The 26,171-nt window shown below is 42.5% G+C and overlaps 1 protein-coding gene across 1 annotated transcript in view; it reads right to left on the reverse strand.

The window, feature by feature from the left end:
- Nucleotides 1–657: 657 nt before the first annotated feature.
- The window catches only part of rassf3 (Ras association domain family member 3), a 70,667-nt gene continuing 45,153 nt past the window's right edge, over nt 658–26,171 (reverse strand). Inside the window, exons 3-7 of the mRNA XM_017411517.3 lie at nt 9,831–9,938; nt 7,374–7,547; nt 6,527–6,614; nt 5,434–5,549; nt 658–4,626 (exon numbers count right to left, since the gene is read on the reverse strand). Of these exons, the coding sequence (XP_017267006.1) occupies nt 4,477–4,626; nt 5,434–5,549; nt 6,527–6,614; nt 7,374–7,547; nt 9,831–9,938 (636 nt within the window). The 3' untranslated portion in view covers nt 658–4,476. The remainder of the gene's footprint in view (nt 4,627–5,433; nt 5,550–6,526; nt 6,615–7,373; nt 7,548–9,830; nt 9,939–26,171) is intronic.

Consider the following 26,171-nt stretch of genomic DNA (forward strand, 5'->3'; position numbering starts at 1 on the left):
ACTTTGTGGTGAAAAAGATGTCTATAAAATCACAATATTACTGTGGTGATAATTGGCTGTCTGAGGCGGCGCAGAGTGACGTATCCTGCTGAGTGGAGGGAGCCATTTTATCCCCCACCAGGAGTAACGGTGGAGGCAGATTAACCTTCAGTTCCCTCAATCATTTCAGGAAACTCTGATTTCTAGTCTATATTTTGCTTAAAAGTATAACTTTCTCAAATAAATGGGGTGGCTGGTGTACGGTGGTGGCCATCTTGGTTTTTGACCTGGCAACCCTATTTTCAATACTTATGCCTAGGCTCATCCACACACCAAAATGGAAGTCGGCACGTGGCTTATTTTTCAGGTTCTCCAGCTCACAAGATGAACCGGACGGACGGAGGGAGGGCGTTTCCAAGTCTCCTCTTCGTTGTGATGGTGGACAATAAAATCCGACTGAAGAAAGAAAAGATATCCAGGATAAAAACAATAAAACAGCCCAACACAAAACTCCCTTTTTTTTTCTTCAAATTTTAACTTTTTATTAGGTAAAGCTCTCCTTGAACAAAAGGAAAGACCACGATCGGTAACAATTCAAAGAACAAAAATAAAAATAAAATCAAGAGACACCTGAAAGAAAAACGGACGTGTTATAAACCCACAGAAAATACAATCAGGTCAGGTTTAATATCCGCCAGCTGACGTTAGAAAGGCACTTTTTTTTTTTTTTTTAAATTTAATCTTTCAATAAGTTCTGCTGACGTGAACCCGGAGAAACGAGCGAAGCGATACAAGAGGGCTGAGCTGAGATGAACAAACTGTGTGTTTAAAGGAAGTCACGGTGTTTAATAAATCCACCGGACAGCGACAGCGTCAGCACGAGAGGCAGAGGAGCTGATCAGAATAAAAACAACACAAAATAAAAAAAAAAACTAAAGTTCAGGTCGGAAATTAAAGCTGATCGACTCCAACGAACTGCTCCTTAAAAAGGGACAGAAAGAAACCGATCGATTCATTTAAAAAGGTGATTCTTTGTCACTCACAGCACAGTCCAGACAAACATTTTGCACCATAATAAAAAACTAATCCCATTTAAATTAAGTTTAGTAAATGAACAAAACTATGACAGTTATAAACAAAAAATAAACATGATAAAAAAACAGACTCAATCAGAATAAAAAAACAAGAGGAAGAAGGTAATTTTAAATCATTTGCTGAAACTCTGAGTTAAATTTGGATGTTTTGGTGATTAAACGGTCGGTAAGTTCCGCAGTGAGCTCTGTACCATAAAAACAGGCCAAAACGAGTCAAAATAAAAGGAAACTTGTGATCTTTGAACGTGTTTCTCCTGCGGCTGGTTTCAGAAGAAACTCTTAAGGTGAATTTTGTTCAAGCCTGAGTGAACGTGTGTTAGAAACAAACAAAAAAAAGTACTAAAGACAAAACATTAAACCTCTCGTTCTTTACGACAGAACCTCCAACCAAACGTGGAGCTTCACGAATAACATTTAGAATAAAGCAGATTTACCAGGAGGATCAAAAAACCCATCATCGTCCCTGAATTCAGAGTTAAAGTGCCCAAACCCCACCGCCCCAACAGGCTGGATTAAATAATCTGTCCTAAAAGCTAAAGTTGTTTAAGACAAGATGCACGGAGCGACAACATCGCAGCGTTTCTTCTTAACAAACTGTTTCCATGCAGACGCTTCGCATCGTTTTTATTCATCACAAACAGAAGCAACGAGAGCCCAGAAGTCGTCCCATTTTTATTATTATTACTCCAACAAGCAGCTGATTTAAAAAAAAAATTGTTTGATTTTTTCATTTGTGCAAATTTGAGCAACTTCAGATAAATCCTGAAACCTAAGTATAACAGTTTTTTTGATGAAAAAAAAACATGATCACATCTGAAATACATTTTTAAAAAAAGTGTATTTTCTAGAGGCACCTAAATGTTTTTTTAATATATATTTCCCCCTCATACATGCTGATTTTAATGGTTTCAAACTAATTTTGCTCAAAAAGATACCATAATTCAGCTGCGTGTTGGAGCTCTTCTTGTTGCTTCCATGAAATGAACCCAGTGTTTCTTAGAATAAAATCAGGGTTAAAAATTATTATTAATTTTTTTTTTTTTAAATCGCCCTTTAAATAAAACTCTCAACATTAAAACACGTTTTCCTGCCAGTGGGAAGAGGCCTCTGGTCTGAGTTTGCTCCAGGCAACATCGTAAAAATATCTTTGGTTATAGAAAAAAACAAAAGTAAAAGAATAAATCTATAAGATGCATGTTTGACACAGAAAGTAGTTGCAGCTTCTGACCACCAGGTGGAGACATTTCACAGCAGTCCTGCAGCACCGTCAGTTTAACATCATTCAGTGTCAGCAGCTTGAACTACCAAACTACCATAAATAACAGCTGATTCCTCCAAATGATTGTCCTAATATTTGTTTGCACAGATTTAATGTTATTTTCTTCTAAATGTCTAAATAAACGCTGACAAAAAGCTGATTTTTCTACTATAAACTTCCTTTCACATTTAATTGAGATACAGTATAAACCAGTAGTGTCCAGTTCTGGTCCTGGGAGGTCACCATCCTGTATGTTTTAGATGTTTTTCTGCTTTGACTCACCTGGTTTGAATCCATGAGTGATTAGCAGGTTTCTGCAGAACCTGAAGACAACTAAAACCTGCAGGATGGTGGCCCTCCAGGACCAGGGTTGGTTTAAACTAAAGATGGTGCATATTTATTTAAAGGCAGCTAACATCTGACAGCACAAAACCTTTGTACCCTCTGTGTTCCAGTGTCAGTATATCCGAGTCCTCACATGTTTCACTTCCTCTGGACCGCGTCCCGTAACACCTGGGCTGCACGTTTCAGCTCCAGATAAGAGCCCAAACGTGCATTTTTGGTGAAAGGCTGCAGGCAGACAAAGCTAAAAGAAAAAAAACAAGAACAGGACAAAGCAGCCTTTTCTCCTCCTCTGTTCTCAGCAGCTATCAGCCCTCACAGAACTCCTTTTTTTCCCACCCTCAAACAGGAGCTCACATGAATGCAACAAGTTAATCAAAGTCAGTTGCGGTCGGAGGAAAATCCCGTCATCATCCTCAAGGCCGCGCGGTCACGTTGCTTATTTGCCGTGTTTTCAGAAAACAAGAACCTCTCCTCTCGGGTTCTGCTTCCTTCCTGCATCTAATCTTTCTATCCTACTTCCTCTGAAACACTCAGTCGACCTGCAGAAACATCCAGTAACATCTCTCCGCTCCTTCCTCGGACACGTCCACGTCAGTCCGGGCTTTCTTACGCCCGAATACAAAGACTTCCTGTCAAACTAACCCTTGGTCCTCCCACGTCCTGCGCCGCTAACCTCTGCATCTCCTCACCTCTCCCTCTCTGCGTCAGTACCCATGATCACGAACGCTTGGCTTCTCTGTACCTTCGTCTGCGACAAACTGGGCGATACGGAGGCAGAAATGTGCCAAATTAACTCGCGGTTTTAACTCAACTATGCATTAAAACAACGTAAATCAACATATTTCTAAATATAACTTGCTACTTCTAAATATAAAAGAACAAAACTCAGACAAATTGTAGAGAAATATTAAGAGTGGACACATTTGAGAATGAAAAGTTCAGCATTATTACTCATTTAAAAGTAAAAATAAATCCCCAGCACTCATGTGTCTGAAAAAATAAAAATAATGTGAATTTATTGAACTCCTTTCTGTTTTATAAGCTGTATCATATTACATGTTTGTCGACTTTATCTGATTCAACTTCTTTTATAATATAAGCAACAAAATAAAGTAAGATATTAATAACATCTGGATTATAGTTTTTTTTTTTTTAAAACACGCAACTTTGGCACATCTGGGCCTCCGTATTTGTCGCCTTCTCGTCTATTTCATCAACTTTTCAGGTTTCCTTCTCGTTTCTCTGACCTCGTTCAGGAAAATATAAACAGATTTTGCTAAGCTGAAAAAAACTGGTGTCATTTGTGTCGCTGCATCTATTCTCTGTGTCAAAAAATAATATATATATATATATATATATATATCGTTTCTCTCTGTGTAGAATAAACTAAGACTTTTTTTTTTCCAAAAATAAAAAATATAAAAGCTTCACCCATATAAATTAAGAAAAAATATGTACAAACATTTAAAACGAAGAAATTAAATAAAAAAAAATAACCCAAACGATGGCATTGAGTCTTTCACGAGTCTGAAGAGTAAAAAGTGAGAGAGGAATCAGACAAACTGCAGGACAGAGACGGATGGAGACGGCTGAGTGGAGACAGCGTTTACATCCAGTCCTTTTCTTGGTTGTCCTTCATGTCCCACCGCTGCTTCCTGTCCTCTCGTCATCCCTTCATCTGGATCCTCTCTTCCCCCTCCACCGAAAAACAAACAACACAAAAAAAAAAAAAAAAAAAAAAAAAAGCACCTCCTCTGTCCCCCTGTCCCGTCCCGGTCCAGTCCACGGAGGTGAGACGGTCTAAGGGGTCCCCCTGAGCTCCCTCGCGGCCTCCTGCAGTCTCTGTCGATACGACTTATAACGACGAATTATCGTCTCTGTCTGCTCCTGCTCCTCTTTGTCGAGGATCCGCAGGAAGTTACGCAGCTCGGGGATGGAGAAGGCCTCCCACTGGTGGCAGACGGAGACAAGAACTTGTTCAGGGAGGACGTAAAAGTAATCAGGTTAACTGACGAGGACTGGGTAAAAAAAGACTTAAAGAGAAGTAAAGACGGGCAGAGGTTGGCCAGGCTGCATCTAAAACTGTGGCACAATTACAGAATAAAGTTCTTCAACTGAGAGAAAACATTTGACCTAAAATAAAACTAAATATCCAGCAAAGACCCAGGACTGTTGGACAGATAGAGCCAGAATCAGAGCAGAGTGGGACAATATTCCCTGTAAACCCTGCAGCAGCTGCTCTCCTCAGCTCCAGATGTTCATAGACTGATGGTAGAAGAAGAGGAAACATGGTCGCTGCCATGACATTCAAAATGACTGTATCTGTTCCTAAAAATGGTACAGTCTCTGACTATAAATGTTTCATATGTTTATGAAAGCAAATCTTTTATTTACGTTTCACTCCCAAGTTTGTTGGAACGGGGGCTGTAGATGCTGTCGGCCTATTAATCTTTGTTCCAATATAACCCAATTCATTTCATCTTTAAACGAAACGTCTGTAAGCAGGTTTGTTTGTGCTAAAACGTTGAGCTGTAGTTGGGTCTGTGTCTGAAGAGCGGATCGCTTCTCAGCCTTCAGCAGCAGGAGAGGATGCAGCTGCGCCGTCTGGATACTTTTCTTCTCTTTGTCGTTAGGTTTAGTTTTAAACTCGTGCTTCACACTTCAGGAAAAACGTACGAGAGAGAGAGAGAGAGACAGGAAGAGACCCAAAAGGTTGAAGAAAAAATAAATAAAACCATGGTTTGAGTTTTGCGTTACCAAGACTTCTCCGTTCTGCTGTTCTCTCAGGACGAAGCTGAGCGCGGTGGAGTCGGGTCCCGCCACCAGGCGAAGAAACAACGGCTTCTCGCTGTCCGCCAGCCTGCACACGTACACTGTAACACACACACACACACACACAGATGGTCACACAGGGCCTTCCTCCGCTCTGAGCACGCCACACATCAGAGGACGGGCGCGGCACATTAACAACCAGTCATTCCCAAGAGCCGCGGTGATTTATTTACATCTGAGGCCACAGTGCGAGGAGTTTACAGGACCAAAAAAAATAATAAATCTGTTTGTGGAAACTAGAAGGTAATAATGAACCCTGAAATATGACTCATTAAAGGCAGCAATTATAAGGTTTTAATAAAAACGAGCACAAGGACATGAGGTTCATTTTAAATCTAAGTATTTTTGTAAAAATCGGATCATATTTTAATGGGATAATTGGACAAAAATAGACAAATACTTTATGGTGACGCACATGAATATTCATACTTAATAGAAAGATTTACAAATAAAATACTTTTTTCTGAAACTCCCGTTCAGAGAAACTCATTTCTCCGTCTTCAGATCCCAATTCCATAAAAACACACTTTGTTTTTCTTGCTGGGAAGCCAAATTAAATCCTTTAAAGTCCACACGCATCTGCTGTCAGACTTGTGTCTAGACGCCGTCTTTAATTAGGCGGCGCAGCCTCGCTCCAGTAATTAATGCAAACCGAACCGGGGGGGGGGGGAGGCAGAAACTCTAGAAACATTTAGTGATGAAGCCTCAGACTTCAAACGAGCGGTTTGATGCCCGTTTTTGAGTTTTTAAAGCGCCGCCTGTGGCTGACGAACCGTCTCCTAACTTGAAGCTGTTAACTTGAAACACAAGATGTGGAATCCTCCAACAGCTGCAGATTTACTCCCTGTGTGTGTGTGCTGTTTTTATAATCTGCATGTGTGCGTACGCCTGGGTATCCCTGGCATGTCGCTGTCCTGGCGTCCGAGGCGAGGGCGAGGCCTCCGCGCCATCGTTACCGCGCGAGGGCCAAAGACTAACACACACACACACACACACACACACACACACTCGGACTCACCCTGCTCCTCTCTGCGGTAGCGTTTGTACAGGGCGTACTTCGCCGGGTTGTCGGCCACCATGAACTTGTTCAGCAAGGCCACGATCACCTGAGGACAGACGAAACACTCAGATCGCCGCTCGCAGACGCAACAACCGACCGTAAAACAACTGAAGGCTCAAATGAAAAGAATTAGTGAAATAAGGACAAAAATAAGAGCAGGTTTGACAGAGAATGTTTTGAAGGAATTGAAGAGATTGCCATATGTTTTTATGGGGGGGGATTAAATAAAATGAAATATTTTGAAAACCTTAAAAGTTACAAACGCTAAAAGTCAAAGCACCCATCTCCTGAACGAGCCGAACGTTTTGATACACGAAGAGCTAAAGAAAGCACGAACAGATTGCAAAAAAACATACAGAAAACTAAAAAAACAGGAAGACAACAGTGTGACGGATTCCTCGACGTAAAGCTACTGAACACATCTGCTGATGAACTCGCTCTCGTCCAACTTCCTCCTCATTTCTTTCCCTAAAACTAGAGACGCAGAGTCCGCCATTTTCTGTCAGTCCTGAAGCATTTTTGTTTTTTTACATGACAAACTGGTCTATTTAGTTCTTTAAAACTGATTTCATTAAAAAAAAAAACAGCAAAAGTGCAGATTATTGACAGTTAGACCAGGATGCTGAAGGGGCGTTTTACTTATTCTTTACTCTTTCTTACAAATATAACAAACTCATCAGAGTTTAACTGATTTTACAAAATAAGCTTGAAGGGTTTGGTTTGTTCCATCAGACCCCGATGAGTTTTCCCCGCTGCCCCCTGAGGTCGAGGTGTGTGTCCGAGTGTGTTTTGGAGGGCTCTCCACCTGCTTGACTGTGTTTTCGGAGCTGATGTGGAGCGTGTTGTCGACTCCTCGGGGCAGATAGAAGGCCTCCTGCATCACGGCCCCTGCTGCTCCTTTCTGGCCGCCCCGCACCGTCACCGGCCTCCGCAGGTCCATCGTGACCTTGATGAAACCCGTGTACACCAAAGTAGGGCTCTGGAAGAGACGATGGCAGCGACATGTCACAACTTCAAGAGACGTTTTCTGATTTCCTTTAAAGGGCTTTCAGTATATCACTGTCCTGATGCTGTGTACGAACATAATTAAAGCTACAAAAACTAAACTCAGAGTTTCCTTTTGTACAGAGAAGCAGATCTCTTAAAAAACTCTCCATGTGTGACCAGATCACCCAGCGTCTCCTGCAGGACAGATGGCCCCAGACGGAGGAAAAGCATCTCAATCTCTTTACTCCATATGGGGCCTTGATTAGTGTGTGTGTGTGTGTGTAGGTCTGTCTGAGTGAACAACAACTGTGTCGCCCGAACAAAATGATAAAGACATGAGGAAGAGCGTAAAAAAAGATATTAGTCAGAGATAGGTGAAGTCAAAAAGTGACGATTCTCTGATCAACTCTATCTGAACGGAAACCACTTTTCCAGGAAAAACACATCTTCTCTGCGAAAAGCGTCAGCTGCTTCTCTTTGCCGTTTGTACGGTGGCCCTGAAGAACAAACCACATCAACAAGTCACTAAACACAATGACTTGAACCCACCGGAAGAGGCGGGCACCAGTGGGAAACATGAGACATCTCTGATTGGACGACGGCGCCGTTTGGAACAGGAAGTTATTCTGCCTGAAGCGCGTTTTCTAAATGTTACCAGTGACCCAAACGTAGCTGCAGCTGCCGCTAGCCAAGAATATTTAGAGTTGGGACATAGAAACGAGGGGACGCTGGACGTGCTCAGGACTTATCATGAGATTTCAGGTTCAAAAACCAAACGGCGCCGTCGTCCAATCAGAGATGTCGCAGGTTTCCCACCAGTGCCCGCCTTATTCCTGTGGGTTAATGTTGTTGTGTTTTTAAATTTGTAGTTGTGTTTAGTGACTCGTTGATGTGGTTTGCACTTCAGGGCCACCGTACATTTGTGACAGAAAAAAAAAATCCTAAACGTATTGGTCTTTTCTGGGGACAAAGCTAAATGTAAATGATAAAGGGCTAAATTAATGTTTCAGATTAAAGGCCTAGGATGTCTGGAATGAATGCATATCACCCGCTGCCTTCCATGCTAGAGTTTGAGGCTGAGATCATCTCCTGTTGAGAAGAGAGAGAGTTGAAGCTGTTTTGGTTAAACCTTGTAAACGTCATGTGCATGTCATCTGTTCGCTCTACGTGGCGAGGATGACCGCAGTTTTAGCGCATTTGTGTTGGCTGCGGCAGCTGAGCGGAGGCAGCCATCTTGAACGAGACTGCTCTGTGAAACTCTGACGCAGTTAGTTTCTGAGCGCTTCATTCAAATCCGAGCACCGATTCATGAGATATTTTGCTAAAACGAGAAACAAGCACACACTTGCACACTGACAAAAAAACAATGCCGCCTCTTGCCTCTTGAGAACCAATCTGAACTCCTAACTTCTGACTCCGTGAAAGCGGCAGAGGCGCCGCTTCTTTCGCAGCCTGTGTGGTAGAGCTTCGTTCCAAACTCCCGTGTTTCGGCGGCGTTTTTCTTCGCCCGAGTTACAGTAAACCCAGCTTCACGCCGAACGCTGCCAAGGACAACACCGAGGGGGAGAACAATGGCAGGAATAACATCACACCGCTCTGATGCGAGCACTCAGGAATGCTGAGCTCAGGAGGGAAGCCCAAATATGACAACACCTCGCACGCGCAGTCTGCACTTTTAGTACCTGCTGCTGAGACAAGGATCGAGAGGTTTTTAATGCCGAATGTGAAAACTAAATTGCGCACATTCTCTTCTGTTTTAAAAAGGGAAACAGTTCTGCACTTCTGAAGTCTGTGCGAAGTAATTAAGAGCAGTCAGTGTCTTACCTGCAGCAGACAGTAGTCCCAAAAACCAAATAATCAGTTTAATTCACTCTTTAATGGCTCCTCCCTGACTCTTTCTGCTGTCCACTGCAGGTAAGACAGTAACTACTAACTACCACAGGTGGGACGAAATCACAACAGTAAAAATTATGGTTTCTCCTCCATTTGCAGCATAAAAATTAGCTCAAAAACAGATTCTTGTCAGATTTTAGGGTAAAACCATAAAAATCCTGAAACCTCCGTCGCTGAATAAGAAGCTGAAGTGAAAGAACTGTAGGCTGGAATTCGCAGATGCATCATTTAAGGATTTTCACACAGTTTATTGCAGAACTGCTGTCCTCACATTGTGGCGATCCCCACACTGCAGCAGGTGATGTTTTTATGAAAATGTGACGCGCGTCACGTGACCGCGCGCCCCGTCGCCGACTGCTCTCGCGCCCTTCGCTCAACTCACCAGCGTCATTTTAAGGTAATCTCTGGTCAGCGAGTTGTACTGCTCGATCCTCTGCTTGAGCTCCTCCCTGCTGAACTCCGTACGTAACTCTTGCTCCTTCTCCACATCCTTCCATCACGGCAGACAGGAAATAAAAAAAAAGAAACACAAGTTACAAGTCAGGCAAGAGCACAAAAGGAAGCTTCATAAATCCAAACTAGAGAAAAATGACACCACTGTCTTATCAAACATGCAGTTTTATAACAGATGGAGCAGCATGTGAGGGTAAAATACACAAAAGAGAAGAAGAAGCAGCTTTTTTATTTTGAACAATCTTGGAGTCTTCAAAAGAGAAGGACACTTCAAACCTTTAAAGAAGGAAACTGTTCAGGTGATCTTTGAGCATCGGTGCAAGTGTAACTAGACCCAAATGTTTTCCTAAAGTAAGAATTTCTCTCACAAGCTGCGCATCCAGTTGGATCATGCCGCACATTTCCCAACGCAGACACACACATCTGCACGATCCTGTTTCACCGAGCACTGTAAACCGGCACGGCGCGTTCAGACTTGTCCGATGAGTGAATTACTGCCTCACGACGGCAACGAAAACACACAAAAACAATAACCCTGGTCACATAAAGCAGCCCGGTCTGTTGCATAACGAGCTGTAAAAAGCAGGAACCACTGACCCCACAGGCAATTAAAATGTCTTTTTTTTTTTTTTTTTTTAAAGAGCAGCCAACATGACTCCAAGCAGCTCAAACGCCATATAAACACATCAGTTCAGAGGGTTCAGCATCAACACTAATATTTAAGACGCTTTTAATCAAAAAGCTGACTTTTTGTTGCATGAAAACTGATATAACTATCAGGAAACATGAAGGGTCAGGAAAGCTTTAAAGTGGGACAAAAATTAAATTAAAAGGAAGGAATATTTTCTGCCCGACATGTTTTTGCTTTGTAAAAAAAAACAAAACACATTTATTGAGTTTTTAAGTCTGAAAAGGACCAATTTATTGTCAACTATTTACAGCTTCTTTCTGAACCATTTTAAAGCTGTTTGTTGTAAACAAAACAGGTAAAAGCTTTAAGAAGAAACACATTCAGGCAGCAGGTTTTTACAGATTCAGTAAAGGTGGTATTTTATGATTCCATGTTACATGGTGGTGACATAACGAGGTGTATGAAAAGGAATAAAATGGATAAAAAAGTTTTTAGTTTTTTTTTACAGTAACGTATGAAATGAAAAGGCCTAAAAACAACAAATCCAAGAGTTTGAAACTGAAAACAACAACAACAAAAAAAACATTTCAAAGTGTCTTCAGTGTAAAAATCTCAGTGCAAACTGGATCCTTCACCGGTGTATTCTGTGCTTACATGGGCATAACACAGCTCCCCTCTGCATCTATTAAAAACCACACACACACACACACACACACACACAGAGTGCAGAATCCAGGGAGGCCTCCGAGCACAGACGCCCTTATATGGAGAACAAACAATATGCTGAAGGAAGAGCCAAGGTGCCAGTGCAGCAAGTGCAGGCAGGGTGACGTTCCAGGTTTACGGCTCTTGAGACGGAGCAGGAATGTCAGTCTGAGACCGAGGAATATGTGGAAAATGAAAAAAACGACAAAAACAGCGAATCTGAGAATTTCAGCTCAGCTTCGACGCCTTTTTGCTGCGGTCTGAGGAGAATCGGGAGGGCACAGATTTATTTGATCATTTACGACGTACTACCTGGATGTCGATCATTTAAACACAAATATCATGTCACATTACGTCACTCCTGCGTGCTGGGAAACGGCGTGAAGCCGGAGTGTGCTTTTACTCAAGATCCATGATGTTAAGCATCTTTTTCCACACACTAGCACAATGCTACAGCTGTGTGTGGATGTGATGGGGGTGGTGGTCCGGGTACGAGGCCAGTGTGGTCAGTCCTGCGTCAGATTCTTGATGACCAAGCCAAGCTGGTGCCTGTGGGCCCCTCATCATGCCCCTGTGTAGGTAAACCAACACGACCTCGCTACAATCAGGACTCCTCGAAGACCGCCCACGTTCTGCCCGATTTTTACATCGTGGTGAGGCCATCCAGGGTGAAGCAACCCCCAGGACTAACTTTTCCATTTTTGACCCCTTCTTATTGTGACTCACTGTTTAAAGGGTCCTGACTCTAACGCTTGAACTGGAATAAATTGATTTTGAATAAAACGGAGGTGAACGGCGAATGGAACTGGACCTGAACTGAACTTGATGAATTTTCTGAGCAATGGAGCCGACAGCTTCAGTTGTTTACACCACAAAGTCATCCTCACAGCCCGACGCCTCCGTCTCACCTCGTGCTGTGAAACATGGGCAACGGGCAGATTTAAATTCCGCTCCTGCAGATTAACAAGAAAGCAGACTTTGTATCCGGAGTTTGTTTTCCTGAGCCGTCTGTACAAATGTGGGTACAGACTGAAACTGCACGAGCTGTCCTGCAGCCAAAAGGATGCCACTTGAGTTCAAATGTTAGTTTTTTGCCAAAATACTCAGGTGATTAATGTAGTAGATGTTTGATCTGAAATCACAATTTTTCCCAATCATTATAGTTTATAAACAAACAACCCAAACCTATGACAGACTGATAGTTAGATTATTAGAACGGCTCAGATAAGATGGAGGAAAAATATGGCTCAACCTAAGCGTGTAATGGTTTTCACACGTCTTGAGACTTTGTCCACCTGCCCGACTCTCCCAGCCGTCAGATTAAAGAGCCACGCGTAAGAATATTATCGCTCGACAGATCCGGTCAGCCGCGTGAACGCCTGACGAAAACTGAGCCACGGGGCGACGAATCACGAACTCCTCGATTAGTTTCTGAATCCCTCTGCCAGAACGGAGCAGAGGAGACTTCAAACAGAGGTGCTTTTTCCACGATTTTAATCTCAACTTTAAGCAGCTGCCAGGTCAGACGAGACAAATCTTATCACTGGGAAGGAGATTATCCGTCATCTCCCCGTCCACATGAGGGAGAAAACCGGCCACTTGTAACACCGTGCAGCTGCGTCTACCTGCGGACGTGCAGGAAGTTAGCAGCTAAAACAGATTCCACCAAGTTCAAATCATTTCGGGACTCTTTGTTCTGACTTTCTGAGAGTCGTGAAAAGCATTTTAAAAGCTTGTGAGCTTCTCCACTTCGGGTATTTGCGAAGAGAGAGCCGAAGAGGACGGAGGGGGGGCGAGCGGTGAGCTCACAGTCCCGTTTTAAGAGCAAACAGAAGTCCTCCCACTGACGCTGGGCGATCGACACCAAAAACAAAGACGGCAGTCTACAATTAGGATGGAAACACGACGGCACTAACCGATGAATCCACAGACATCTGCTCAGTTTGCTTCATACAGGTTCAAATCCTGGCTGAAAAGAAAAAAATAACTCTGCAGAGATGACATCAGCCTTGACTTTTCACTGTTATTTGCAGCTTTCTGCGTTTCTGGTTACTAAAACTAAAGAGGCTCAATCTGATGACAGATCTTAAAGTTTAAACATCAGAATTATTATTATTTTTAGTCCGCTTGTTGCCTTTTCTGTCGTTTTTAACATTAAAAACTAGAATATCTGCATACAGCCTAATATTCAGCGGGTTTTGACTAAGGACTAAGGAGTCAGCTCACTAGAGAAGCAGAAGTTTTTGAAAAGGTAACATGTTTCTATGCTGCAGGTGGTGATTTAAATATAAGACATTAAACGTATTCCTCTGGAACAAAGAGCAGGCTGCTAAAACTGAGCAATCTGATGCCGCTTTGGACGATGGGAGGAGAGGACAAATAAAAGTCAAAATGTCCCTCACTTGCAGATCTAATTCAGCTGGAAATGTCTCTTTACAAAACGTTCCACATGCCCGCGTCACCGCGTCATTTCATAAAATACTTCCCACGAGCCCGAGCCGTCCGAGTTTACTTTTATTGCGCATTATTTGAGTGTCTTCATGTTTCAAATGTTGCACAAAAAGCAAAAAAAAAAAAGCAGAAGTCTGATCTGACACTGACAAAAAACAACTAAACTAAAAGCAGAAGTGAAAGAGGGACGGAGAAAACGTTTTATCTCCAAATCAGTGTCTGCGCTCTGCAGACGAACAATAAATTCATAGTTTTGACTGAAAGAGACACAGAGCTTTCTGACTTTTATCACCAACACCTGCAGCGTTTCAGCGTCTGTTCAGCATTACAGCGCCTCTCTGGTATCTACGGTCTGTAAATATGTGATGTCACGATGTGTGTGTGTGTGTGCTTTATGGGAGAACTACACCCACAAAGGCACTGAACTGTGTGTCTGTGTGGCATCGAGCTACAGGCAGACTAAACACAGATTAGCTGCATTAAACCTGCTGTTAGTTGATAAAAAAAAACAAACTCCAAATGAGAAGAAGTGCCGGACCGCAGTGGGAGATTATTCCTGCAGAGAACGACGCAAAACGAAGGAAATAAGACACGATGAGAGCAGCAAGTTCCAGATTTTAGCTCTCCTAACAAATACAGATTTTATGCCTTGATCAATTAAAAGGCTGTTTTTCATTATTCAAATCATTTCTGGTCTTTAAAAAGTCTTTAAAATAAAATAAAAAAAGCAATGTTTAAACCAAAAAACCCAAAATGTTCAACTTCCTGCAACACAAACATCAACATGATTATTAACTTTAAGAAGGTTCTGCCCTAAATATTTTAAAAAACTATTTTCTCTTTTAGCAGTTGTAGTGTTCACATTAATAATTTATTAACAAATGTATTAAAAGGTTAAATACTGTCATCATTTTAGCAACACTGAGTAACTTCATTATGCCAAGAATATCTAAAATCTAAAACCCACGTTCTTCTCATAAAAACTGGACCGCTCTCAGGTTTTCTTATTAATGTTGTGGTTTTTTTGTCCTTTCTCCTCGGCGGTCGTAGCTCCCACCTCCTCCCTCAGCCTCGGGGGCTTCCTGTTGGGTCCATGGGGGGAAGTGGAGACGGACCACGCCTTTCCTCCCGGCATTCCTGCGCTGTCGGGATCGCACGAGCTCGTGTTGGAACCATAGAGACGGACTTCAGACACTCACACCTTTCCTCCGCGGCGGACATTCTTCGGCCGAGACAAACCGAGTCATGTGATTCTTGTTTGCAAAAGCCAACAGGAAAAACAGATCTCATGGTAAAACTGCTTATTCTGCTCATTAGAGGACTCGACATGAGAAGGAGAGAAAAAAATGCAGCTAAGAGCTAAAGGTGTTAAAAGGCTGGCTAAGAGCTAAAGGTGTTAAAAGGCTGGCTAAGAGCTAAAGGTGTTAAAAGGCTGGCTAGGAGCTAAAGGTGCCAAAAGGCTGGCTAAGAGCTAAAGGTGCCAAAAGGCTGGCTAAGAGCTAAAGGTGTTAAAAGGCTGGCTAGGAGCTAAAGGTGCCAAAAGGCTGGCTAGGAGCTAAAGGTGCCAAAAGGCTGGCTAAGAGCTAAAGGTGTTAAAAGGCTGGCTAAGAGCTAAAGGTGCCAAAAGGCTGGCTAAGAGCTAAAGGTGCCAAAAGGCTGGCTAAAAGCTAAAGGTGTCAAAAGGCTGGCTAAGAGCTAAAGTTGCCAAAAGGCTGGCTAAGAAGAGCTAAAGGTGCCAAAAGGCTGGCTAAGAAGAGCTAAAGGTGCCAAAAGGCTAGCTAAGAGCTAAAGGTGCCAAAAGGCTGGCTAAGAGCTAAAGTTGCCAAAAGGCTGGCAAAACGTTGCTAAAAGCTAAACATAGCATAAGAAGACAAAAATAGTACTAAAAAAGTATGCTGAAGCAGATTTCACAGAGAACGTTTTCTAAGGAGCACAAAGTTTGCAGCAGTAGTTGCAAACAACATTCACCAACTTTCACACAATTAAAAGAGAGAACTGAAGTCCGGATGGGTTCAGGCCGACGCTCCGAACACAAAAAAAGTGAAAGTAATCCTGGAGACGGGAGCAAACTGGATCGGGGGCAACCTTTCTGTGTTCACTAGGCGAAACCTGCAGACTAAACTCGCCGGACCACATGGAGACAAGAGACGGGGGAGCCAGAGTGGACCACTCTGACATGGCTCTGCAGACCCGTCCGCAGAACATCCAGCACTGCACTCAGGAGGCTGAGAGGAAACCACAACAAGACTGTTTGGAAGGACCACCCAGAGATGTGGCTCCGTCCGTGACCGGCACCAAGAAAAAAAAAGGGAGGAGGAGAAGGTGGAGGAGAGCAGGAACAGAAAAACAAAGGAGGAAGGAAGAAACCATCACACTAACGATACGTTATAAACCCCATCCGACTCTTTAACCTTCAGCTGCTAACTGCTCTGGAGACGAACAGAAGATAAACACATTTAGACCTTCGTCCCACCTTTTAGAAACACAAACATTAGCCTGAAATATCTTCCATTAAAACTGCAGGATGGCCCCAAACATCCAGTGTTCATCTTCGAGCTGAAGTCACAGGGGTTTGCCAGCGATTTGTCAACGCTAGGATTGAGCAACAAAAGGCCAGAGGTGGGGGTGTGTATACATATTTATGTGTGTGTGTGATGAGTAAGCATGTGTTGATAGAGATTATGAAACTTGATGGTTGCAACCATGCAGGAAGACAGCATTACTGAATGCTGCTTTTCATTGCCGTCCTCGCTGATGACTTGATTTTTTCTTCTTCAAATACTTTATTTTAACCGTAAACCTGTCAGAAAACTGCAGGGGTAAAGACTTCAGACCGTCTGTGCTGTCAGAGGAGAATCTCAAAAGTTAGAGTTTTCAACATAAAAATGAGTTCATGCACACGAACGAACTGGGGTGAACGGAAAAGATTTGTACGTTTTTATACAGATTGTTTATTTTGTGTACGGCTATCTGCATTTAGCATAGCATTAGCACACACAACTGGATGTGCAGATAATATTTTCAGCCAATGCACCATCACCAGCAAACAGCGCCTCACAACAAACCTTGAATGATACTTGAACAGATAATTCAGCTAAATACTTCAGCACCTGAAAGATTACTCTGTTAAATAATTACTGGATTGATAACAGAGTCTGAGTAATCTTTTGTAAAAGAAGCCAGAATCAGCTGCATTAATCAGAACAAGCAGGTCAGGAAGGTTTTCCTGTAGACTTTAAGTGTTAAAATCCAGCCTGGTTTAGCGGTTTAATGCGGTCGTAGCTCGTCGGAGGTAGACGACACACTTTGTACAAGGTCAACGAAAGCTAAAGCAAACAAACGGCGGCAGTAAAACGGCGGGTAATTAAAGCAAAGTTTGCGGCGTGCTCCATGAGTCACGCGTGAAGCAAAACGGTTCGTCCTTGTCTCAACTGCTCCAACACTCCTGAACCATTCAAAGGAGGTTTCTGTAGGTCGATCACAAGACATGTGCTGACAGCTCTGACAAAAACTACCTGCCGCAGCCTCCGGGGGTTGTGTTCGTAGGACAATTTCAAAACATGCATCACGGCTTTGATCCCCCATAATCAGCCGTACTTTATGTTCCACCAAAACTAGTTCGGCTTCTGCTGTAAACACGCGCAGCTACGTAGCTTCTGCCGTTCAGCTACATTTTGGTCCTGTGGGACTAGTTCACACATGATAATGATAATGGTTGATTTGAAAAGTTAAAACAAGCAGTTAGAGCTCAGCTTGTTCTGCTGTAGTTTGATAAATAGTGGTAATCGTGATTGTTTTCTTCCATCACTTTATTTTCTTGCTCATTAACAAATGTAGGGTTTTTGCTTATTTATGAAACAAAAACTGAGCTGGGCATTTTTACACAACAAGTAGTTTAATAGTGACCGAGGCAGCCGGCATGCAGCCCAACTAAATCTGAATCATTTTAAGGCGTTATGGGGGGAAAAAAGTTCACTTTTAATGACGGATACAACATTTGTATGACCTGTTGCCACTAAAGGAGAGGATAAAGTTTTCAAAGGTTAATGTCAGACATCCCTGATGTAAAATCTAATAGACTGTTTAGGTGCTCTACACCTGCCTAAGGGCCACTTTTAGTGCTGTGTAGACATCTTTGATTTGGTACTTTGACGTAGAAACAAACCATCTAAGGTTTACACGAAACTAGAACCTCAATCTTGATACCTGGAACTGGTATTTCATTGATCAGTTACAAGATCTATTGTGTGTATTCATAAATTCAACATAAATAACCATTATCAGTGTTTTTTTTCTAAATACAGATGCCGACTATTGGCGTTTTTACTCAATATGGAAGCCTCGTATTGTTTTTTTTTGTTTTTTTTTTAATGCAGACACCCAGTATTGGTAGTTTGTTGGTAGGAGGTTATGTTTTTGGTCGTGTTGTTTGTTTGTTAATCTGTTCACAAGATTACTTAAAACCTTATGAACAGATTTTAAAGAGGCTTTCAGGAAATGTTGGGGTTGTCACATGAAACAGTTCATAAAATTTTAGTGTTGATCCAAATCAGCATCCAAATCTTTTATTGATGCTATAGCCTTGGCCCGAGGTTTGTGCTCTCCAAGTACTTTTAGTATTGGTGTTTTTCTTGTTACAGAAGCCTAGGATTGGTATTTTATTGATGGGTTACATGATCTGTTGCATTCATTCCTGATACAGTTATCTGTTGTAAGTTTGATTTTATACATTATTGGTATTTTTCTAGATACAGCTGCTTGGTAATGTTATTTTCTTATTGATATTAACAGATAGTATTGGTACTTTGCTAAATACAGATGCCTGACATTGATATAGAAAGAAAACAAAGCTCAAGACATGATAAAACGTTCAATACAACAAGAAGAAAGATAAATCAAACTGATAATAAAGCAATTAAGTATCTAATTACTAGTTTTTAGTACTGATAACTAACAATTGCCAGTATTTCCACATCACAAAACAATCTAAATTCTCATTGTTCTCAATTTCCAGCACAATAAAACAGATGGCGACTCTTGTCGTAAACATTCTCTTTCTTTTTAGTTTTCGACGAAGAAGAAAAAAACCTTTATCTTTTAATCTCAGAGAGTTCACATCTTGGTGAAACAGTCGTCTTAAATTACGTGATGTCTCGGCGTAGTGTTACTTGTTGCTGTGATATATTGGGAACAATGAGGGCGTGAAAGGAAGGCGTGTCTGGCTGCACTCTGGCAGGAAGAAGGAAACATTACCTGCGAGACGCGAAGCTCCGAGTGCGTTTAATAATGACTGTCATGTCAGCGTGCAGCCGCCACCTCCACTACAGTGGGAAAAATCCCCTTTCAGGATCACAAATAATCCCTCCAAACCCCTGCCTCTATCATCAATGTGTCCAAAATACACACTGTGAGACGTTCAGCCAAACCTTAACGTCCAAAACCACCATGCTGAGCAGGATAATGACGGTAAAAACCCAACAGAGCCTTCTGTTAGAGCTCAGAGTGTGTGAATTCGGAGCTGCTGGGTTTTTTATGACACGCAGGACGAAGGGTCATTTAACATGAAACTGCGAGTCTACATGCCGTCACCGTGAGCAAACCTGACATTATGGATGCTCCGAGGGGTGAGCAGGGTGTATGGAAACCTACTGCTTGGAACAAAAACAAACAAAAAAAAAAAAATCTGCCGCAATTCATTCATCTCACTGTCAGGATAAAAACAACCGCAAAGACGAAGAGGTGGCAACGAACTAAAAACTGCAAGCTCACATTCCATTTAATGACTCCACACTTTGACACTACTGGATACTACAGCTCATAGTTTTCGATCAAATCCTGCAAAGTTAAATCACATTCACAGCCATTTCATGTATGTAATATTTATATTTTATTCAAGCAGCATGCTCACTCATTAAATCTGTATTTTTGTCAAAGTTTGCATCATTTATAAAAAATATAATGTAGCGGCTCAGAGGGGTGTAAAGTTGAATGGTCCCTAATAAACAGATATAATGAGTCAAGTTTCAGATGTGTTCAGATAAAAAGTTGTGTGTTCTGCAACTGGAAAGAGATCAGGGGTGTTTGAAAAGTAGACGTATTTGAGAAAAATCCTGTTTCTGATTTGAAAAATAAAAACTCAGATGCTGCTTTTCTGAAGCGTAAAGCTGTTTTTATGTAAAGAACAGCTGAAATCTAACCACAACAAATGACCACAAAACGCAGCTTTTCACAAAGCGGAGAATCTCGTAAGTTTCCACGGGAGGTTTCCTCACTCTCTCTTAACTTCTCATCGTTTTCGACTCTCGCCTCGGCGCATCGAAGAGGGCCGCGACCCACCTGAGAGAGGGCTGCGGTTTGCAGATGGCGGCCGGCCACTTCAAAACTACTCCCAGATGAGCCGAAGAGCCGGAGGCGGGACTGCGGTGGCAACCAAGCGAGCACATCATTAATGTGGACACAAAGACGCACAAAGCCCTGCTAGTGGTTTCCCACTAACACACGCAGCTTTTCTGTGTTTGAATCACATTACAGGTGGATTGTATAATGCAGTATCAGGTTTGAGTCTGGGGAAGTCCAGAAATACCGATCCTCTGAGGTAAGCAACTTATCTGACAAGCTTTAATAACAGCGTGACCTCAAGCTGCGGGTTGGAAAAATGCAAATAAATCATGGCAGAGACACGCTCCCGCTCTTAAACGCTTATTCTCCTGAGCAAATTGAATTTGTGTTCGTTACAAACCAGGTTTTACCTCCCCTCTGGAACCCTTCGACCTGTAATCTGAGCCAACAGGGTTCATCAAACGGCCCGTGGCGTTCGGGGGGAAGAAACCCCCCCTGCTCGTGGAGTTCAGATGGAAATCGTACGGTCATCACGCTCGACAAGCTTCATTAGCAGCGAGTTATCTGCAGATACGGCTGCAGATCGTTACCATCTTCATTGTTGATTAATCCGTCAGATTATAAAGCCAACAGGCGTCAGAGACTCTTAACCAGAAGTCTAAAATCGAAAACCATTTATCTCAAATTTAGGATTTCAAACTGGCTGCTTCTGCAGAGTTTTAACTCCACATCCGACTGGGCTCTTCCTGGACGTCTTTCAGCAGAAACTAATTGGACTCAGTTTCCATCAGAATGGAGCACAGAGCTGTTTCTGAAAGGCACCACACAGACAGCCCGTGAGAAGAAACGATAATCAGTTTCAGTCCGTGTAAAAGCGGACGGCGCGTTGAAATGTCACATTTCCATCTGCCTATCAAAGAGCTTCTTTCAGCCGTGTTTTAGGCCTGTAAATGGAAATAATCCTCGCAAAAAAAGTAAAAATGATCGCGGTCAACTAGTAAGATGATAGCGGTTAGTCCTCCCAACACTGTTATGTTAAATGCAAAGTGTTTTTTAAAAATAAAAAATAAAGTTTGGAAGAGATGCTTTGGAGAAAACCACAAAAAAACTACATTTTGGTCCCAATCTTGACACTTTGTGGTCCTCAGCGAGTGGAGATGTGTTGTCAGCAAAATAATAAAATCACAGAAATCCCTCCAACGAACCTTAAACCAGTTCTTATTATTTTATTATTCCAATTAAAAGTGTTAAAAAAAAATTAAAACACGTTTAAACTGTGTAATGTAGTCTTCTTATTTATCATGCTCACTGATCAGTTTAGTCTGAAAAACTTACAGGGCAGAGAATAAGTTTAAAACATTTAAATGTTTAAACGCAGAGCATTTCTTTTCTTCCTGGTATGCGAAAAAAATAGACTTATATGAAGCTTTAGCTCAAACTGAAACAGTTTTTAAAGACACCTAACTGAGCTAATACTGACCCGAGTTATCAGAAAACGTTGATTTCTTTACACTAAATAAACCTTTATGAATAATCAGTAACCCCTGCTCCGTTCTGCACGGTGGAATTAGCAGATAGATGTTAGATAGAAAAGATAGAACTTTTTTTTTTGGCTTTGTTAAGAGGAACCTTTCATTTTTCCAGCGCGCACACACAATCCTGATGCACTCTTTATACTCTCCATGACGCAGGCAGCTCTTTTCAAAGGCCAATTTATCTTCTTACACAACACAACAGGCCGCTGCGTCGACGTGCGCGCGCGTCCGTTTCCAGGCATTAGAGGCCCTCTGGTTCTGTTTGAAGAGATAGCGAGCGCCACAGGGCCGAGGACTAAATCACTTACTGCGAGCTCTGCGGAGAACGGGCAGACATGAAAGGCGAGTCTCTAATAAAGAACCTTTACGTGGAGAACCGTGCAGGCCGGTTAACGGCGGCTGCACTTCAAAACACAGCGCTGCGGTGGATCTCCTAAACTAAACCTGACAGAAATCTGAGCTCTAAAAACAGCTGAAAAGCAGCTGAATTTGTTTTTAAACACCACTTTGGAATTAGCAGTGCAGTAAAAGGTACTGACTTTAAAAAAAAAAAAAACACTTAAAACTTCAAAAAAGAGAGAAGAATGTTATAATTTTTCAGGATTCGGGTCATCTAAAATTAACTCGAAAGCATAAATATCTTCCAAACGATGGCTCCTGAACACTATCTATGGGACTGGACTGTCAACAGGATACATCTGGTGCAAAAAAAAAAAAAGAGGGAATGCTGATTAAAAAATAAAAGGTTTGTTCAGTCAAACAGCATGACTTGAAACAGTGAGCAATCAATGACTTTAAGAAGACAAACTGTACATCGTTTTCATTTATAACTGCATAAAATATAGTTTATTGTGTCACTGTTTCAGCATCTCAGCTGCTAAAACCTTCTGTGGTAAAGATTGTAGCGTGTCGTTTAAAGCTGCTAAAGTACACTAAACCCCATCACGCAACCTCAAAACAAACTTCGCAGCTACAACAGAGTTTACAACAATTAAAAAGCTTAACGTGAAGATCCTCGTTTTCCAAAACGGACTTGCAGCTATTTCTGCATCAGGCTGAAGGTAATCAGACTCCGGACGCAAACTTCCTCCTGTGTCTGTGGAAGAGTATTGAGCCTAAACAACGCAACAATGCCTTCAACCCAACAGCAGTGCAAATAGGGTCCGTATGCACACGTCCGACCTGCTGAAGAACTGAGCGGTGTAAAGTTTAACGGGTCGTGGGTTTAAGCAGCGTTAAGTGGCCTCGGTCTCTGTATCAAAGCTCAAATACAGCTAAAGAAAGCAAACAGACCGAGGAGCTGGAGAGGAGGCTGCCAGGACAACATCACCGTGAGTTCGAAGCTAAAAGATCAGACATGAGGAAGAGGAGGGGGGGTTCTGTTTCAGACAGGAAACACGTTTTTAAAAACAGACGCTATCGCAGAACGCTAACAGATAAAACAAAAGGAGATAAAGAAGGTCGATCAGCTGGACTTGTTTTTATAAAGGAGGCGATCAAGTCCTGCCTTCGCTTTTTGTTTTTTGTCGTCTTTTTAAAGTCGGTGCCAAGCCAGACCGGCCAAACAAAAAAAAGATGTGGGCGATACAACCTTCAGTGTCAGACTGGGTGAAGGTGACAAAGTCCAGGGCCTTGTCAGTTTTCTGTTTCGGTCTCTAGACTCAGGTTAAAAATAATACACTTAGGCGCTAAAAACCAACTGCTTGGTTTTTTAAAAAAATCTCTTATTACTGTACTCGTGACACTACAAGTAACAGGCTGTAGGGTTTTATCCAAGGAGCAACCAGAAATTAAAGTTTATTTTATTTTGTGGCTGACCTTCCCATCACAGTCATCATACCTGCCTCAGTTTGTAAGAAAAGGATGAAAATATAGCTTCAAATCCTCCTCCGTCCCGAGCTTAATCCTCTGGATATCATTCCTAGAGCCTCACTTCTGCATCAAGATGTAACAAAGAGTCCTGAAAGAACGGAGGGATAAAATGTGGCCAAACATTCATTTTTGTACAATCATTTCAGCAGAACTATAAAGTTGAGTCTACTTTCTCAGCTGCAATCTAAAAATTAGCCAAAACCAAATCAAATTTCGTCTCGCATGGAAGAGTCGGCCAACGTTTAACTTTAAAAGCATTCGTCGTCCGATAATGACGACGACACAGATGCTGATGGGGAAGGCCGGTCCCCAATAATTAGCTTCAAATCGTGGCTTAAAACAGCCGAATCTGCAGTTTGTTTCAAAGGGGAAAACAACAACAAAACGCAAGTTTTGAGCAAACTGGACCCAGAGCTGAGGACAGAGGGGATGTGAGGCCTGAGGAAGCAGGAAAACGGGCCGAAGCTGGACGGAGGAAGGAACTCTAGTGAGGATAAAACGTGAGAAAGGATGGATTTGGATCCACGAGGACAGAAAGGGCTGGAGGATTTAACGAAGCCTGCTTTTCAGCAAAAACGAGCTGCACAAATGGGACTCCTCGGCTCTTTAGGCAACAAAGTGTTTTCAGCCACAAGAGGTGCAAAAAGTACAGTTAATTACAGTAATTTACTCTGAAGCACAAACTGAAAGCTGTTCTGCTTGTACGGAGAGATTTAAAGTAAACGACAAAAACTTTCATTTGGAGAATGGAAGAGGCGGATGTCGTTAGCAAACTGAAATTAAAAAAACCCTCCAGTGAATTGTGACAAGCATGTCAGTTCAGCAGAGAGACGGTGAAGCCGTTCACAGCAAGAGCTAAGATCTGCATTTATGGACAACAGGCAGTCTGTTCGTGCCGTGCCCTTGGAGATAAACACTAAAGGACGAGTTTCCCCGCAGCAACAGGCGAAGAAGCTAAAAGCGAAACATGGCGTGACTTTATCCTGAGATTCCAAAGAAATTCCAGGCCCAGTGAGGAGGAAGCAAAACTCGAGCTGACGCGCGGGGCACGGGGACTGGTCTAACAGGACGCACGAGGCTACAGCTGCCCGCCCGAGAGCACGAGCCACACCTGGAGAGGATCCCAGGGCGCGGCCAGGTGCAGACACTGCACCACGAACCCACCCCCCATCAGCGCAGCGAGAAAACAGCGGCGATGGGGGTCCACACAAACACGTCGGCTCAATCACGGCGTGAACGGCCGTCCTCTTGGGTTCACGCTTCACCGCAAACACACGTTGTTCTCGGACAGCTTGTGTCACCACGACTCATGAAGAGTCACCACTTCTCTTACCAAGAAGACATTTCTGACTCATAAACAATCCGGTCTTGTAGTAAAAACTACTGAGGTGCTTCACAGGATGGAAATTCACAGCTGAGGGGTGGGATTAGGTGTGATTAATGGAAAGCAAACAGTGGTAAAAATCCTCTCTGTACACATGTTCTGTTCCTGTTTCCAAATTCTTGCTTTTCAACAGGTGGGTTAAAGAAACAATGCTTTAAAGGTCTTAAAGTTTTTATTTTTTTTCCCCTCATTCTCAGTCCAGTTCTGTACATGACCATGGTGCTAAAACACTACTTTCTATTAGTCAAACTGTGTTATCTTTTCAGAGTCGCCATGGAAATGTGGAGCAAACTGTGTCTTTGTGACAGAATGACAACACCGTATTTTCCGGTTTATAAGGCGCACTTAAAAGCCTTCCATGTTCTCAAAAAAACAACAGTGCTCCTTATAATCCAGAGGTCCTTATATATGTAAGAAGTCGTGATGTTTTAGTACGACTTTGTAAACTACAAAGCCGCACCGCTTGCAGCATTAAGGCTCTGTTATAGTCATGCAGGGCTCCGCGGTGGAGGCATTTATACCTGACGCTTACGTCGGTGCAATATTCTCCGAAAAGACAGGGCTGTTTTGTTTTGCTTAATGCGCCTTATATATGACAAAAATTCAAAAATGGACCATTCATTTAAAGTGCGCCTTATAATCCAGTGCGCCCTATAGTGCGGAAAATACGGTAAAGTGCCTAAAGATGCATCTTAAAATAGTTTGTTTTTGCCACATTGTTATGTGTCGTCTGGTTCATCCCTTGAGTTTAGCAGCCTTTGTAGGCCTGAATGATTTATAGGTCAGAATTTAGGGCTTTAAACAACAAAATGTTAAGGTAGTGGGCAGAAAATGAGTAAAAAAAGCAGCCAAAGCCTGAAGAAATGCTTTAAACGACTTTCAGGAAGCTGATTAGGACCATTTTAAAAGGTTATAAGACATAACAGTACAGCAAAATGCAGACAACTGCTAAAAATTTGAAGCTGGTTTTAAGTCAGAATTTAAACTTAACTAGAGTTTAACTAATTAAAGGTCAGCTGGAACGGTGGAGTTAATAACCAGCTGCTGAAACATAAGACAGTCCCTGTCAAAGCAAACTGTGTAAAGAAGGTCATGCTGCAGTATCCAACAGGGTTCAGGGTGGAGGAGTGAAGTCGGAGCTTTGCAGGCGGACTGAAGATGAATGCTGCTCAGTGGAGGGGGTCTCTGCAGCAACTTGGCTCCTGACACCCACCACACAGCGAGCCTACAGTCTGAATAAAAGATGAGCTGCTTCAGCTGTCCACTGCGTATGCTGGGTGGGGATTACCCCGCAGGGTTTCTCTATGTGACACACAGACCCACTGGTCAGTGTGACATTTGCCCACAGTCAGC

Source organism: Kryptolebias marmoratus, linkage group LG18 (genome assembly GCF_001649575.2).
Source record: "Kryptolebias marmoratus isolate JLee-2015 linkage group LG18, ASM164957v2, whole genome shotgun sequence".
NCBI classification, from domain to species: Eukaryota; Metazoa; Chordata; class Actinopteri; order Cyprinodontiformes; family Rivulidae; genus Kryptolebias; species Kryptolebias marmoratus.